This window comes from Symphalangus syndactylus, chromosome 13 (assembly GCF_028878055.3).
Source record: "Symphalangus syndactylus isolate Jambi chromosome 13, NHGRI_mSymSyn1-v2.1_pri, whole genome shotgun sequence".
Classification (NCBI taxonomy): Eukaryota; Metazoa; Chordata; class Mammalia; order Primates; family Hylobatidae; genus Symphalangus; species Symphalangus syndactylus.
The window spans coordinates 48,657,950-48,676,003 of NC_072435.2; the positions used below are offsets into that span (position 1 = coordinate 48,657,950).

The 18,054-nt window shown below is 48.0% G+C and overlaps 1 protein-coding gene and 1 long non-coding RNA gene across 2 annotated transcripts in view; both read left to right on the plus strand.

Moving 5' to 3' along the window:
* LOC129459809 (zinc finger protein 850-like) overlaps nucleotides 1-18,054 on the plus strand; it is a 283,509-nt gene that overhangs the window by 123,968 nt on the left and 141,487 nt on the right. Inside the window, 1 exon segment of the mRNA XM_055237027.2 lies at nucleotides 4,546-4,561. Coding sequence (XP_055093002.1) covers nucleotides 4,546-4,561 — 16 coding nt within the window.
* LOC134732141 (uncharacterized) lies at nucleotides 15,205-17,653 on the plus strand. Its single transcript, XR_010115024.1, has 3 exons — nucleotides 15,205-15,332; nucleotides 16,103-16,206; nucleotides 17,516-17,653. It is a non-coding gene; the product is annotated as an uncharacterized lncRNA (long non-coding RNA).

Consider the following 18,054-nt stretch of genomic DNA (forward strand, 5'->3'; position numbering starts at 1 on the left):
GGGATGCCGGAGCCCCCGGGCGATGGACGTGATGGCAGGCCACTGCTCCACCCAGGAAGCAGGGAGGCAGTGGGCTCATGGGTGAGTGCATTTTCCGCCGGCAGCACGCCTTGCTGCCCTGAGGATCTGTCTGTGCCCCAGCGAGACCCTTCCCGCCTCACTGCACTGTAACCCCATTCCCGATCACCCCGTGAGATCCGTCATCCGATCCGAAGAGGACTCCGCACCGTCCAGCCGGCACCCCGAAGCTCCTCCTCCACCGGGATCCGAAGCTGAAGACCGATCCAGGAGGTCCTGACCACAGGACTCCTATGGGTCCGACCCTGGGTCTCCCGCAGGCCCCTCTGGCAGTCCTCCTCCCCACCGCCGCCTCGGGCTGTGCCGCCAAAGCCGCCCCAGTCCCCGCAGCCTGTCGCGTCGCCGCCATTTTTGAAAGGGTCCGCAGCCTGACCAGTGCGCATGCGCGAGTCCGGAGCCGCCGCTTGGGTCCCAGTGACCGCTGCCGTTGCCCGGTGGTGGGTCCCTGAGACTGAGCGAAGTAGGAGCCCTGGGCGATCGTGCGTCGGAGGCGGGGCTGAGACCAGTCCTGGCCAGGGCGTTCACAGGAGGGTGTCCGGAGGCCGGGTTTCGCGGAGGGTCGAGGAGCAGGAAGAAGCCTCAGGAGGAAGAAACCTCAGTCGATCGCCGGGAAGGCAGCGCTTGATCCCCGCCTCCGGCGGGTACGGACGGTGTGCCCGTGAGTCTCCCCAAAATGGTGCCCTTGTGAAGTCCAGGACAGGTCTGCCTGTGTGCCCGTGGGCTGCTCTCTCACCGGTGGGTCGTAGTCGCGGAAGGCAGAACCTGGCAGCTTCAGGGGCTGCCTGGGGGTGGGCGTTAATCTGCTGCATGTATGTCTGTGTGCGTTAGGGGTGTGTGCGTCCATGTGCGTCTGCATGTGTGTGTGTGTGAGTGTGTCTGTGGGTGTGTGTCTTTGTGTGCCCACTTATATCTCTCTCTGATTTCTCTCTCTCTCTTCTCGCTCTTTCCGTCGCTCTCTGTTACTATCTCTGTCCGTCTGTGCGTGCGTGTTTGCTGGGACACAGGTGCCGTCTGCGCAGGAGGGCGGTTTCCGGCACGTCAGCCTTTCTTGTGGTCAGCCTCTCCCCGGGTCTCTGCGTGGGTCCTGTGTCCCGTTGGCAGCCGTTATCGCCGCGGTTCCAGTTTGGGTTTGTGAAGGCCTGCGCAACGTGGGCATCTGCGTCGGAGCCACAGGAGTGTTCATCCCCTCCCCATCCTGCGCAGCCTCTTTGCTAGGTTCAGGACGACCACACCCCAGCCAAGGACAGAGACCTCAGAGGGGCTCATTGTCCACCCACAGGAGGGTGCCCACAGAACTTCAGGAAGAGGGTTCTGGCTCCTCTCGCCCTTTGCCCTCTTTGAGACATCTATCCACAGCTCGACACTGGGACGGAGAAGGATTTCGGCTGCGGGATGGGGCAGGCATCTCTGTGGCTCAAAGGCTGGCCTTCCTGGCCAAGTCACCCGTTGGGCGCTCCTCCCCTGATGGCCGTGGTGGTGGCAGCATTGCCGCCAATCCTGCCTGGCCTCTGGCCTCTGGTCTGTCCTCCCTCTTGCTCTGCCGGCCCTGTTTCTGAGAAGCCCAGGGGCTTCTTATTCTGGCTCAATGTCTTCAACCCAGAAGACTTCCCAGTCCATCCGGGAGAAACGTCCTTTGGGTCGGTGTCACGATTGCTTCCCTCTCCAAACCATTTTCAGCATGATGGGGCAGGTGTGGTGATCCTGGAGCTCTAGGCTTCCATAACTGTCTGAGACCAGGAAGCTTTCTGGCTCTCCGTGTCCCCAGCGATGGCTGCGTGGTCGGTCCAGGAAGAGCCCGAGGCAACTCGACCGTTCCTGACGTTTGCCTTCTAGGGAAAGCGGTGTCGCATCCCACCTGCACTTCCTCTCTGATTCTGGAGGGCCATCCGGTTCCTCTGCTCCTGGGGAAAGAGCCTTGTAGCACTGAGTGTTCCGGCTGCCACACATGTCAGGGAGCCAAAGGGACTGGGTTTTGCTGGGTGCAGGGGAGGTGGCGTCAGGGGTATCTACCCGGTGGCGGGGTGGGCGTGGGGGTGGGGTGTAGTTTGTGGAAAGCCCTCGGCCCCTCTGGCAGGCATCCCTCAATGTGGCTTGGATTGGGGCGCCGGCCGTGTCTGGCAGGTTTTCAGGTGCGCCTGGCTCTTCCTCAGCTTTGTGGCGGAGGTCTCCCGTGGCGCCCCGGCGCAAGGCTGGACATCACTGTCCGTCTCGCCTTCGCCCCGTACGGCCTGAAAGACACCCGCTCACTCCATGTGCTCTTGGGGGACGTCGGTGCCACCTGTGGTCACACTGGCTCCATCTCGGACTCGCCTCTGTCCGTCTTTGCACTTGTCGCGGTAAGCAGTGTCGGGGTGCCGGAGCCCCCGGGCCATGGTCGTGAAGGCAGGCCACTGCTCCACCCAGGAAAGAGGGAGGCAGTGGGCTCATGGGTCAGTGCATTTTCCGCCGGCAGCACGCCTTGCCGCGCCGGGGATCTTTCTGTGCCCCAGCGCGACCCTTCCCGCCTCACTGCGTTGTAACCCCATTCCCGATCACCCGGTGGCATCCGTCATCGGATCCGAAGAGGACTGCGCACAGCCCAGCCGGCACCCCGAAGCTCCTCCTCCACCGGGAGCCGAAGCGGAAGACCGATCAAGGAGGTCCTGAGGACAGGACTCCTACGGGTCCGACCCTGGGTCTCCCTCAGACCCCTCTGGCAATCCTCCTCCCCCCAGCCACCTCGGGCTGTGCAGCCACCGCCGCCCCAGTCCCCGCAGCCTGCCGCGTCGCCGCCATTTTTTAAGGGGTCCGCAGCCTGACTCTCCGGAGCTAGGGGCGAGTCGGCCTCTCCAGTGCGCATGCGCGAGGCCCGAGCCGCCGCTTGTGTCACAGTGACCGCCGCCGTTGCCCGGGGATGAGTCCCTGAGACTGGGCCGAGTAAGAGCCCCGTGCGGTCGTGCGTCGCTGTCGGGGCTGAGACCAGCCCTGGCCAGGGCGTTCACTGGAGGTGTCTGGAGGCCGGGATTCGCGGAGGGTCGAGCAGCAGGAAGAAGACTCAGGAGGAAGAATCCTCAGACGATCGCCGGGAAGGCAGCGCGGGATCCCAGCCTCAGGCGTGCACGGACGGTGTGCCCGTGAGTCTCCCCAAATGTGGTGCCCTTGTGATGTCCAGGACAGGTCTGCCTGTGTGCCCGTGGGCTGCTCTTTCACCGGTGGGTCGTAGTCGCGGAGGGCACAACCCGGCAGCTTCAGGGGCTGCCTGTGGGTGGGTGCTAACCTGCTGCGTGTATGTCTGTGTGCGTTTGGGGTGTGTGCGTCTGTGTGCGAGTGCGAGTGCGTGTGTGTGTGTGTGTTTGTGTGTGTGTGTGTGTGTGCCAACTTATGTCTCTCTCTGATTTCTCTCTCTCTTCTCGCTCTTTCCGTCGTTCTCTGTTACTATCTCTGTCCGTCTGTGCGTGCGTGTTTGCTGGGACACAGGTGCCCTCTGCGCCGGAGGATGGTTTCTCACACGTGAGCCTTTCTTGTGGTCAGTCTCTCCCCTGGTCTCTGCCTGGTTCCTGTGGCCCGTTGGTATTCGTCTTCCCCGCGGTTCCAATTTGTGTTTGTGAAGGCCTGGGCAACGTGGGCATCTGCGTCGGAGCCACAGGGGTGTTCATCCCCTCCCCATCCTGTACCGACTCTTTGCTAGGATCCGGACGACCCCACCCCAGCCAAGGAGAGAGGCCTCCGAGAGGCTCATTGTTCACCCACAGGAGTGTGCCCACAGAACTTCAGGAACAGGGTTGTCGCTCCTCTCTCCCTTTGCCCTCTTTGAGACATCTAGCCACAGGACGACACAGGGACGGAGAAGGAAGTCAGCTGCGGGATGGGGCAGGCATCTCTGTGGCTCAAAGGCTGGCCTTCCTGGCCAAGTCACCCGTTGGGCACTCCTCCCCTGATGGCCGTGGTGGTGGCAGCATTGCCGCCAATCCTGCCTGGGCTCTGGCCTCTGGTCTGTCCTCCCTCTTCCTCTGCCTGCCCTGTTTCTGAGAAGCCTAGGGGCTTCTTAGTCTGGCTGAATGTCTTCAACCCAGAAGAGTTCCCAGTCCATCCGGGAGAAACTTCCCGGGGGTTGGTGTCATGATTGCTTCCGTCTCCAAACCATTTTCAGCATGATGGGGCAGGTGTGGTGATCCTGGAGCTCTGGGCTTCCATAACTCTCTGGGACAGTGGAGCTTTCTGGGGTGTCCAATTTTCTAGAAAACAAAAATCTTCATAAATGTGAATGCAATTTTCTGCTGTCTGCTTTGTACTGAATTTATTACTGTAGAATCTTATGGCTTATGGTTCGGAATCTTGCTATGCAAATTCTCTGTTTTTACTTGCCTGGATCTCGTGCTAGACCGATAACTTTCTTGTTTCTTATATAAATTATTTGTTTTATGGTTTATGAAGTATTCATTATGTGAGCTGCTCTGTGTTTATGTGAATGATTTTAATGATATTTAGTCATGCCCTGGGTGTGGTGGCTGACGCCTGTATTCCCAACACTTTGTAAGGCCAAGGTGGGCGGATCACTTGAGCTCAGGAGTTCAAGATCAACTTGGCCAACATGGTGAACCCTCCTCTGTACTAAAAATACAAAAATTAGCCAGGCATGGTGGTACGCACCTGTAATCCCAGCTACTGGGTGGCTGAGGCAGGAGAATAGCTTTAACCCGGGAGACAGAGGTTGTAGTGAGCTGAGATTGCACCTCTGCACTCCAGCCTGGGCGACAGAGGAAGACTCCATCTCAGAGAAAAAAAAAAAGAAATTTAGTCATGCACACAAAATAATTTTTAGCTGTAATTCTAAAATTAGTTTGTTAAATTATATCTTATTTAGTTGGAACATTACATTTTGTTCTTTTAATTGGAGAACCCTATATAAGCCTACTTTTCTGAAGTTATTGTTTTTTTCACTTTTTATAATGGATATAAGTAAATTTATTCATTGATTGGGCCAATTTGTTCAGGTAAGTGCTAGGGAAGCTTCATAAGTCATGAGAATGTTTTTATACCTAAATGTAGCAAACAAGCATGACAGTGCTTGCTGTGTAGCAGGTGCTCCATAATAAGGCATAAATACTCCTGTGAAACTTGCAACTTCATGTTCAGAGGTGGAAAATATCAAAGGTCAACAATTGATTCTTCATGTGGCGAGTACAATTTTTTTCAGGCTGCAAAGCTGAATTTTGCTGAATTTAAAAAGAAGTTCTGCTTCATTTATTTTCTAATTATCTTAAGTTTTGTTTGTCTTTTTATATGTATTCCACCCATGTATGCATCATAGCCCTCCTTCTTTTTCTGTGTTATGGCTACAGTTTTCCCACTGTTTTCTTCATGCCATGTCGTTTCATACAGTGTTTTGTGGGTTTTGATGAGAACTGTGGTATTTTTTAATGCACTGAAAAATTGGTTTCAACTTGAGAGTTTGCTTATCAATATAACTTTTAGATCAGTTAATTAAGATAAAAGGCATACACTGTCCACAGGAGAGAGGATTAAATCAGTTAGCATGGTGCTTCTTTCTTTGTAAAAAGAAAAAATATTGTTTGTAAAAAGAAAATCTTACTAGATTCTTACCCAAAGCGTGACAAATACAAAATTTGCTAGAAAATATATCATAGAAATTAAAATTTTAAGAGAGTTTATGGTAAGTAAACCATATTAAATTTAGTTTTTTCTTAAGACAGAGTCTCACTCTGTCACCCAGGCTGGAGTGCAGTGACACAATCTGGGCTCACTGCAACCTACATCTTCCAGATTCAAGCGATTCTTCCGCCTCAGCCTCCCTAGTAGCTGGGATTACAGGTACCCACCATCATGCGTGGCTAATTTTTGTATTTTTATAGAGACACGTTGGCCAGGCTGATCTCGAACTCCTGACCTCAGGGGATCCACCTACCTTGGCTTCCCAAAGTGCTGGGATTACAAGTGTGAGCCACCGTGCCTGGCCTAAATTGAATTTTTTATGATATAGCACAACTCGCATTTCCAAGCAGAATCTTCTGTTTTTACATGTGAATGTTAAAAATTGCAAAACAACAAAATGACCTTTGTAGATTTGGAATAATATTTCTTTTTCATATTGCTATTCCAATTTTGAGGAATTTCTCACTCTTATTTTTTAAATTTTGTTTAGTGGATGAAGGTTAGCCTACAGTTTTTATGGTTAGACACCTAAGTGTAGCCTCAATTATTTTCTCTGGAAAACTTTTGGAAATCATGATAGCTTTTGGATTAAAACATTTTTTTGTTATTTTGCATGGAGATTAGTTTACTGTGTTCACAGAGTGGCCAGTCATGAGACCATAAGTAACACCTCCTCTTTTAGTGTCTTTCATACCATTACCATCAGCACCAGAAACTCCAGGTGCCCCAAGCTTAAAATAAAGCACTAAAGTACATTGGCTCCTCCCATGCACTGTGCTGGGTTTAAAACATGCTGTCAAGGCCGGGTGTGGTGGCTCACGCTTGTAATCCGAGCACTTTGGGAGCCCGAGGTGGGTGGATCACCTGAGGTCAGGAGTTCAAGACCAGCCTGGCCAAACATGGCGAAAACCCATCTCTAATGAAAATACAAAAATTAGCTGGGTGTGATGGCACACTCCTGTAATCCCAGCTACACGGGAAGCTGGGGCAGGAGAATCGCTTGCACCCGTGAGGCGGAGATTGCAGTGAGCAGAAATGGCACCATTGCATTCCAGCCTGGGCTACAAGAAAAAAACTCTGTCACAAAACAAAAAAGAAAACAAAAACCATGCTGTCAAGTATCAAAATTCCTATGGTATGACTGACACATGATAAAACAGTACAAAAACTATTTTGTATACTATTCAGCCAAGTTTATGACAAAGACACAGACATTATTTGAAATGCTGTTATCTTTCTATAAGGTTTTAGAAATGTATTCTCTAACTTGAAAGAGAAAATGTGTATTCTGTAAAACAGCATTTTGAAGTATATACAGGTGGTCAAATGCTTAGCTTTATGTAATTAATGCTTTATCTCAAATAGTTAACATTTTGGTGTGAGATTACATAACATTGTCTTAGCATTTTTCAAACATAGCAAATGCAATATTATAAACTATAGTCGCAATGCTGAACAATCTTGAACTTATTCCTGCTATCCAACTATATGTATTCTTTGACAGATATCTTTCCAATTCCCCCATTTTTTGTAAATACCTTGGCATCTGGTGGTCACCGTTTTGCTCTCCACATCAATGAGATTAAGTTTTTTCGAATCCATGTGTAAGTGAAATAATGAGATAGTAATTTTGTAACTGGCTTATTTCAAGTAATATAATGTCCTTCAGGTTAATCCATGTGATTGAAAATAGAATTTTCTTTTAAATATAAATAGTATTCCATTGTGTATATATGCCATATTGTCTTTATTTACTTATTAGATGTTGAACTGTTGATTGTATAATTTGGCTGTTGGGAAGGGTGCTGGAAAGCAACATAGAAGTATGAATATTTCTTCATTCTGATTTTGTTTTGAATACATACCCAATAGTGCAATTGCTGTATTATATAGTAGTTTGATTTTAAGTTTTTTTGAGTAATCTCTATTTTGTTATTAATAATGGCTGTCCTCATTTACATTCAAACCAACAGTGTGTAAGCATTTTCTTTTGACATCTTTACCAACTAACACTTTTTTCTTTTATTTATTTATTTATTTATTTATTTATTTATTTATTTATTTATTTTTTGAGACAGTCTCACTGTGTCACCCAGGCTGGAGTGCAGTGGTGCGATCTTGGCTCACTGCAACCTCCGCTTCCCAGGTTCAAGCGATTCTCCTGCCTCAGCCTCCCAAGTAGCTGGGATTACAGGTCCCTGCTATCATGCCCGGCTAATTTTGTATTTTTAGTAGAGATGGGGTTTTGCCATGTTGGCCAGGTTGGTCTCGAACTCCTGACCTCAGGTGATCTACCTACCTTGGCCTTCCAAAATGCTGGGATTACAGGCATGAGCCATTGCATCCGGCCCTTTTTTTTAAATTTTTAGTGAGCGTCATTCTAACGAGTGAGTTGATATCTCATAGTCTTTTTTGGCTTGCTTTCCCTAATAAGAATTGACATTTGGCTGGGCGCAGTGGCTTACACTTGTAATCTCAGCACTTTGCAAGGCCAAAGCGGGTGGATCACCTGAGGTCAGGAATTCGAGACCAGCCTGGCCAACATGGCGAAACCCTGTCTTTACTAAAAATACAAAAATTAGCTGGGTATGGTGACACACGTCTGTAATCCCAGCTACTTGGGAGGCTGAGGCAGGAGAATCGCTTGAACCTATGAGGTGGAGGTTGCAGTGAGACGAGATCGTGCCACTACACTCCAGCCTGGGTGACCGAATGAGACTCCATCTCAAAAAAAAAAAAAAAAAAGACATTCATCATTTTTAAATATATCTATTTGCCATATGTATGTATTTTCTTGAAAAATATGTGTTTTGCTTTTTTTTTTTTTTTTTTTTTTTTGAGATGGAGTCTTGCACTGTTGCCCAGGCTGGAGCACAGTGGCATGATCTCAGCTCACCACAACCTCCCCGTCAGGTTCAAGTGATTCTCCTGCCTCAGCCTCCCGAGTAGCTGGGATTATAGGTGCATGCCACCATGCCTGGCTAATTTTTGTATTTTTAATAGAGATGGGGTTTCACTATGTTGGCCAGGCTGGTCTCGAACTCCTGACCTCGTGATCCACCCGCCTCAGCCTCCCAAAGTGCTGGGCCACTGTGCCCAACTGACAGTCACAATTTCAACTGTGGACGGCATCCACATGTGATACTCAGGACCTCACCGTGGTCTCTGTCCATGTGTGGGAGTGACAATCCTCACTGTTGGCTGGGTATGTGTATGAGAATCACAACTTTAACTTTGTGCTGGAATCTGTTATGACACTCTCTGTATCATCGGAAGGCAGTGTACAATATGCATGAGTTTTGTAATCTTCTGTGACCTTCATACAAGTAGAAAGCCCAGGACCTTGCCCATTGCTTGAAGGCTACCTATGAGAGTCAACATATCTCCTATTGACTAGATCCAGGTATGCAACTAATCACTGTGCCTCTGAGCTGGGTCCAGAAATCAGTCACTGTTCAATTGTTTCCAGATGTACACATGACAATCAGACTTTTGACTGTGGACTGCATCTGCATGTGAGGTTCAGAAGCTCACCAGTGACCTTCTTTCATGTTTGGAAGTGACAATCCCAATTGTTGGCTTGGTATGCCAGTGACAGTCACAATCTCACCTGTGTGCTGAGTCCTATTATTACATTCTCTGTAGCACACAAAGTATTTACAGGATATGCATAAATTTTATACATCTCTGTGATCCTCTAAAGTAGGAAACCCAGGACTTTACCTACTGCCTAAAGTCTAATGAAGAGCGTCAAAATCATTCCTACTGTCTGGGTTCTCATATGAGTGTAATCGTAATGCCTGTGAGCTGGAAAAACTATGTGTTAAAGCTTAGCCTGTGTGAATAAACCAGAAAAGAGAATCACATCACCTGAATGCTGGACCAAAAACATGTCACTATCCACTCTGTGGGGAGGACCATGGCAGAGAAATCACATAACCTGGGTACTGGGCCCAGCAGTATGTCGCAATGCCATCTGTGGGCAAGGTTCATGCAGGAAAGACACATTATCTGCATGCAGGGCACAGCAATATGTCACCCTGTGTACAGGGCTCAGGTAAGAGAGGAGAGTCACAATGCCCAGTTGTTGGGCCCTTTGATAGGTCACAATGCCTCCTTTTGGAGGGACCAAGGCAGGAGAGTCATATCATTTACACATAGGGCTCAGTGATATATCACAACCCGCACTGCGGCAAAGCCCATGCAAAAGAGTAAAGTCACGTCACTTAGGTGATTGGCCCAGTTATATGCTACAACTATCTGTGCTGGCAGGGCACAAGTAGGAGAGGACGATTACATAACCTGGGTTATGGGCCCAAAGATATTTTCCTACATAGGCCTCACAATTTCCGCTGAGGACAAGGCCTATGTAGGAAAGGAAAATAACTTAAATGCTTGGCCCAGGTATACATCACAATTTTATTTTTGGGCTTTACCCAGGCAAGATAGTCAAATCACTCAGGCACTGGGCAAAGGTATATATCACAATCACACTAGCAAGAAGGTCGAGAAATGAGATTCAAAATTCCACACATTTTCTGACTTCAGGTATGAGACTCAAGAGACCTCATTTGAGTTGGGTCCAAGTATATGAGTCACAATCTTAACGGTGGACTCAATCCCTGCAAGAGAGCCCCAATTCCAAATGCAAACTATTTCTGAATCTAAGAGTCACAGCCTCACAGGTGTTCTGAATCCTAGTTTTTGAGTCACCATTCTACCTGTTAAGCAGATCTACGTATGACAGTCACAATTCCAACTTTTGACTGCCTCCATGTGTGAGATCCACAGCCTCAACAGTGAACGGTTTCCATGTGTGACAGTGACAATGTTTACTGTTGGCTGAGTGTGCATAGGAGAGTCACAATTTCACCTGTGTTCTCGGTTGTGTTATGACACTCTCTGTATTACCCATGGGCTTTATATGGTATAAGTGGCAGCTGCAATCTGCTTTGAGACCTTCATGCTGGCATGAACCAATGATTGTACCCATTGCCCTATGTCTAGGTATGAGAGACACATCTCTCTTATTGGCCAGATATAGGTATGACAGTCATCAAAGTGTCTGTAAGCTGGCTCCAAAAATAAGTCAGCATACCAACTGTCCCAGGACCCACATATGACTGTCACAAATCTAATTTTGGGGTGTGCTTGTGAGATTCAGGACCTCACCAGTGGGCTTTTCTTATGTGTGAGGGTGACAATCCTAACTGTCAGCTGGGTGTGCCTATGAGAGTAACAATCTCACCAGTGTAGTGGATCCTGTTATTATACTCTCGATATTACACAAAAGCTTTATAGGATAAGCTTGAGTGCATAATCTTTTGTGACCTTTCCTCACATAGGAGACCCATTACTTTATCCATTGAGCTAAGCCTAAAATAAAAAGGCAAAATCACCCTTATTGGCGGGACCATATATCAAATTAGCCAGTAAAAAAGATACTCTCTGTACTAGCCAGGCTGAGAGAAACAGGTAAGATTCTGGATCTTCTCTTTGTACAAAGATCATAAAAAATCACCACTTCCTTCCATATTGTATAAAGCCCTTGGGTGATACAGAGTGTAAAATGCAGGTGATACAGAGAGTGTATCCAGCACACAATAGAAATTTTTCTTATTTTATGCACAGCCAGCCAACCATTAGCCTTGTCACCCTCACACATAAACAGAGCCCACTGGTGAGGTCCTGAATCTAACTCGTGGATGCAGTTCACGGCTGAAATTGGGACTGCATATGTGAACACCTGGCTATGGTTGGAATAGTGACTCATTTCTAAACCCACCTCATAGGCAGATGAAGACCCTCCTATCTAAACTCAGCCATTCTTAAAGATGTTCACTCTCATATCTGGGCTTAGAATCACAGGTAAAATTGTGGGTTCACACAAGCACAAAAGTTTCAGAACGGATTGCAACTCTCATGCATACTGTATAATGCCCTCAGTAAGACAGAGATGGTCCTTACAGGGCCAGGCATACAAACGAGATTGTGACACTCATATGCACACCCAGCCAGCGGTAAATACTGTCATCCAACCACATCAACGCAGCCAGTGTTAAAGTCCTGAATCTCAGCCGGGCGCGGTGGCTCATGCCTGTAATCCCAGCACTTTGGGAGGCCGAGGTGGGCAGATCACGAGGTCAGGAGATCGAGACCATCCTGGCTAATACGGTGAAACCCCATCTCTACTAAAAATACAAAAAATTAGCCGGGTGTGGTGGTGGGCGCCTGTAGTCCCAGCTACTCAGGAGGCTGAGGCAGGAGAATGGTGTGAACCCGGGAGGCGGAGCTTGCAGTGAGCCAAGATCATGCCACTTTACTCCAGCCTGGGCAACAAAGTGAGACTCTCTCAAAAAAAAAAAAAAAAAAGTCCTGAATCTCATTCCCGGAGGCAGTCGAAAGTTGGAAAACTGATTCTGATATGTGGAGTCGCCAACCCACCTGACCAAGATTCAGCACACCTGTAAGGCTGTGAGCCTTTGAAAATAATACAGTGCATGGGAGGGATTGTGGCTGTCATGCAAGGATCCTGTCCACTGTTGAGATTGTAACTCATGTACTGAGACCCAACATACAGAATATATTGACTCTTATACCTAGAACTGGGCCATGTGCATGATTGTTAATTTTATCCCTGGACTTTTCTGCAGGTGTGGTCGTGACATATTTATTCGCCCAGTACCTGAGTGATTTGACTCTCTTGCCTGGGCCCTCTCCTTATAGGGTATTGTGACATATTTCCAAACCCAGGACTAAATGATTTGACTTTCTTCTGCCACTTGGGCTCTGACCAAGAAGGGATTGTGATGTATTACTGGACCCAGAACCAAGGTGTGTGTGACTCTTCTCTTTCGTCAGGGCACTGCCAAAAAAAAAAAAAAATTGTGGCATATCACTGGACCCTGATTCTAGATGATGTAACTCTCCTCTTTTTGCTTTGCCCCACATATTTTGGGTACCATGACACATCGCTAGGCCCAGAACCTAGGGGATGTGAGGCTCCTGCCTAAGCCCGCCCTGCAGTGAGCCTTGTGACATATGTCTGCATCCATGACCTAAGAATCGTGACTCTTTCTGCCTGAACTTTGCCAACAAGGAAAATTGTGACATATTTCCGCACCCACCAGTTGATGTGTCTCTCCTGCCTGGGATTTTCCCAGAGAGAGCATTGTGACATATTGCTGGGCCCAGCAGCCAGGTGAAGTGATTCTGTTCCTGTTGCATTGCTTTCAGGAGAAGATTTTTAAATATTCTTGGCTAAGCATGCAAATGGTGTGACTCTCCAGTCTGGTCCCTGCTTTCAGAAAAGACTGTGACATATCCATGGTCTAGTGCCTAGGTGATGTGGCTCTCCTGCTCGCTCCCTACCAAGAGGTGGCATTGTGACATATATCTTGGTTCAGCTCACAGTTGCAATAATGACTATCATACCTTGTGAGTTGAACCAGCCAATAAAAGAGATAGTGACTCACATTTAGGCTTAGAAAAATGAGTAAGACCCTGTGTCTCCTCTTTGTATGAAGGTTATAGAAAGTTACCACTCTCACGTATCACATAAAGCATTTGCGTACAACAATGTCATCACAAATCCCAGAACATGAGTGAGATTATGTTCTCGTGTGCACAGTCCACCAACCATTAGAATTGCCACCCTCTCACACTGACAGAGCCTACAGGTGATGTTTTGAATCACACACAAATGCAGTCAGTCCACAGTTTAAACTATGACTTTTATATCTGAACATCAAGCCACAATTGGAATGGTTACTCATTTTTAAACCCAGCTTATAGGCAGGTGAACTCTCCTATCTGGACACAGTCAATAAGAAAGATGTTGACTCTCACACCTGGGCTTAAGGCCATAGGTACGATCAAAGGTCTCTTCTAACATGAAGGTTTCAGAGCAAATTTTGACTCTCGTGCATATTGTATAAAGCCCCCGAGTGGTACAGAGAGTGTTCTAACAGGGCTCAGCACACAAGTGCGATTGTAACTCTCATCTGCACACCCAGGAGAGAGTAAAGATTGTCATTGTCCCACATGAACACAGCCCACTGTTGAGGTTCTGAATCTCACACCCTGAGGTGGCTAAAAGTTGCAAACTTGACTTTCATACGTGAATCTGTTCCACAAGTGGGTTCATGACACTCAGATTAAGATTCAGCAAACCTGTGAGGCTGTGACTGTACTTAAAAAACACAAACCCCAGAAGGAATAGGGCTCTCAAACGTAGATCCTGTTGACCAATGGGATTGTGACATGTGTACTTAGAATGACCATACAGAAATTGACTCATACCTAGAACCGGGACATGTGTGAGATTGTTAATCTCAACCCTGGACCTTCCTGTAAGTGTTATTGTTACATATGCCGCAGTCCAGCACCTGAGTGATTTGACTCTACTGCCTGGACCCAGCTCACATATGAGATTGTAACATATAACTGGGCGCTGGGACATTTTGACATCACTGGCCTTGCACTCAGGTGATGTGTCTCCTCTCATGCCTTGACGCTGCCCACAGGAGGCATTGTAACATACCACTGGGTCCTATGCCCATTTGATTTAACTCTCCTGCCTAAGCCCTGCCTATACAGAAAGTTGTTTCATATCCTGGGCCTGTCACCAAGTGATGTGACTATCTTCATTTGCCTGATCCTAGCTCTCAGGAGAGAATGGAACATATCGCTTTGTTCAGTACTGAGCTGATGTGACTTCTCTTGTCTTCTGAGGTTTTCCTCACAGGGGAGATCGTGACATAAAGTTGGGCCCAACACCACGGTGATGTTACTCTTTTGCCTTGGCACTGTCTTCAGAAGGCATTGTGACATATTGCTGTTACCAGCACCAAGGTGAAGTGTGTCTTGTGTTTGGACCCTGCCCATAGAGTGCATTGTGACATATCTTTGGGCCCATCAACTATTTGATTTGACTATCTCCCCTTACCACACATCTTTGCCCGTAAGGGATATGGTGACATATATCTGGACCCGGCACCTGGGAAATGCGATGCTCCTCTTGCCTGAGCTATGTTCAGAAAAGAAAGGGTGATGTGTTGTTTTTTATCATCTAGGTGATGTGATCTAGCACATTACTGAGCGCAAAGGTGATGTGATATTTCTGCCTGTCCTTACCAATAGAGGTAACTGGAATATATCTCTGAGCGCATAACTCAGATCATGTGAGTCTCCTTTTGTTTCTTGAGTCTGTCCACAGTGGAAATTATGACATATTGCCAGGCCTTGCACCCAGTTTTTGTGACTCTCCTGCTTGTATCCTTTCCACGTGGGGCATTGTGACATATTTCTGAATCCAACACCAAGGTGATGTTACTCTTGCCTGGATTGTTGTGACATCTCTCTGCATGCATCACCCAGGTGATTTGACTTCTTTCTCCTGCCTGGTCCCTGCTCACAGAGGGCATTGTGACATATCACTTGGCTCAGCACCTACATCATGTGACTCTCCACTCATGCCTCAACCATGCTTACTAGGGTGATTGTGAAATATAACTTGGTCTATCCCATAGGCTTTGTGACTTTCTTCTTTCTGAGCCCTAACACAGAAAGCATTGGGATATACCTCTGGGCCTCTTGCCTAGGTGAGGAGACTTTTCTGCTTAGGTCCTCTTCTTAGGGGGTATTGTGACATATTGCTGGACTCAGCAACTAGATGATGATGATGTGATTCTCTTCTACTGCTTGGACTTTGCCCAAGAAGGAATTGTGATGTATCACGGAGCCAAGAACCTAGGTGTTGTGAATCTCCTCTTCTGCCGGGGCCCTGCGTACATTCTATGTTGTGACATACGGCTGGGGTCAAAACCTAGGTGATGCAACTCTTTGACCTGGGCCCTGCCAGCAGGGGTATTATGACATCTTTTTGTTCATCACTTAGGTGTTGTGACTCTTTTCTTCTGCCTGGGTTCTGACAAAAAAGGGGATTGGGGCATGTCCCTTGACCGAGCACCTAGGTGATATGACTGTCTTATTTGCCTGGGCCTTATATATTTGGGGTATTGAGACATATGGCTGGGCCCTACATCAATGGGATTTAAGGCTCCTGCCTTGGTCCTGCCAACAGAAAACCTTTTTACATATGCCTGAATCCATCACCTAGGATATGTGACTCTCCTCTTCTGCCGGCATTCTGCCCACAGGAAAGACTGGGACATATTGCTGGGCCCACCATTGAGACGGCGTGTCTTTCCTGCCTGGGTACTGCCCACAGGGAGCATTGTGACATATCACTGGGCCCAGCACCTAGGTGATGTGAGTATGCATCATGTTCCCTGCTTTCAGGAAGGGGTGGTAAAGTGTCCCTGACTGATCATGCAGGGATGTGACTCTTTTACCTGGTCCTTGTCCTCAGGGAAGATTGTGACATATGCCTTGCCCAGCTCCCAGGTGATATGACTCTCCTGCTCACTCTCTACCTATAGGTGGGATTACGACATATCTTGGCCCAGCTCACAGGTAGGATGCTGACCCTCTTTCCTCGAACCAGTCAAAATAAGATACTTTCATAGCTAGGCTTAGTGAAATGGGTAAGATCCTGGGTCTCCTCTGTGTATTAAAGTCATAGAGAACTACCACTTTGTTGTATCTTATATAAAGTCCTCCAGTGGTAGAGAGGATGTCATCACAGGGCCCAGGACACAAGTGATATTGTGTTTCACATACGCACACCCAGCCAACTGTTAGGATTGTCACCCTCACACCTAAACAGAGCCCACTTGTGAAATGGTGAATCTCACATGCAAACGTAGTCTGCAGTTAAAATTCTGACTGTCATATGTGAACACCTGGACACAGTTGTGATGGTGACTCATTCCTAAACCCAGCTCATAGAGAGGTCAGGATTCTCCCATCTAGACTCAGCCAGTAGGAGAGATGTTCAGTCTCATACGTGGAATTAGGGGCACAGGTACAATCATGGGTGCATAACAGCATGAAGGTCTCAGAGCAGATGTTGACTCTCATACATAACATATGCAGCCCCAGAATGGTAGAGAGACTGTCCTCACAGAGCCCAGCAAACAGGTGAAGTTGTGACACTCCTTTGCATAGGTGGCCAATAGTAAAGATTGTCATCCTTCCACGTGAACACAGCCCACAGTTGAGGTTCTGAATCTCCCACCTGGAGGCAGTGGGAAGTTGGAGAATTAACTCTCATACATGGATCTGGTCCCTAGGTGGGTTGGTGAATCTCAGACCAAGATTCCCCACAGCTGTGAGGCTGTGACTGCACTAAGGGAAAACAGTTTTCAGAAGGAATTGAGTCTCTTTTGTTTTTGTTTTTTTGTTTTTTTTTTTGAGACGGAGTCTCGCTCTGTGGCCCAGGCTGGAGTGCAGTGGCGCGATCTCAGCTCACTGCAAGCTCCGCCTCCTGGGTTCACGCCATTCTCCTGCCTCAGCCTCTCCGAGTAGCTGGGACTACAGGCGCCCGCCACCATACCCGGCTAATTTTTTTTGTATTTTTAGTAGAGACGGGGTTTCACCGTGGTCTCGATCTCCTGACCTCGTGATCCGCCCGCCTCGGCCTCCCAAAGTGCTGGGATTACAAGCGTGAGCCACCGCGCCCGGCCTTGAGTCTCTTTTGTACAGATCCAGTTTATTTTTGAAATTGTGACTCATGTACTTAGACCAAACCTACAACTAGGACATGTGTGGGACTATTAATCTCATCCCTGGACCTCCCTGTAGGTGTGATTCTGATGTATGCCCCTCCCTGGGTCTACCCTCCAGTAGAGATTATGACATGTCATTTTTTTCCCGTACTTAGCTGATGTGATCTATTCTCCTGTCTTGGTTCCCTCCATAGAAGACATTATGATATATTTACAGAACCTGTACCCAGTTTACGTGATTTCTGCCTGTGGCCTGCCCACATTGGCTATTTTGACATATTGCACAGTCCAACACCCAGGTGATTTTACTCTTCTGCCTGGGCCCTTCCTACAGGGGACATTATGAAATATTTCTGTGCCCATCGTGTGTGTGTGTGTGTGTTTTGAGACAGAGTTTCACTCTATCACCGAGGCTGGAGTGCAGTGGCGTGATCTTGGCTCTCTGCAACCTCCACCTCCCAGGTTCAAGGGATTCTTGTGCCTCAGTCTCCCAAGTAGCTGGGATTACAGGTGCCTGCCATCACGCCTGGCTAATTTTTGTATTTTTAGTAGAGACGGGGTTTCACCATGTTGACCAGGCTGGTCTCAAACTCCTGACATCTGGTGATCCACCTGCCTCAGCCTCCCAAAGTTCTGGGATTACAGGCATGAGCGACCATGCCCGGCCACATCCATGTGTTTTGATTCTCTTCTC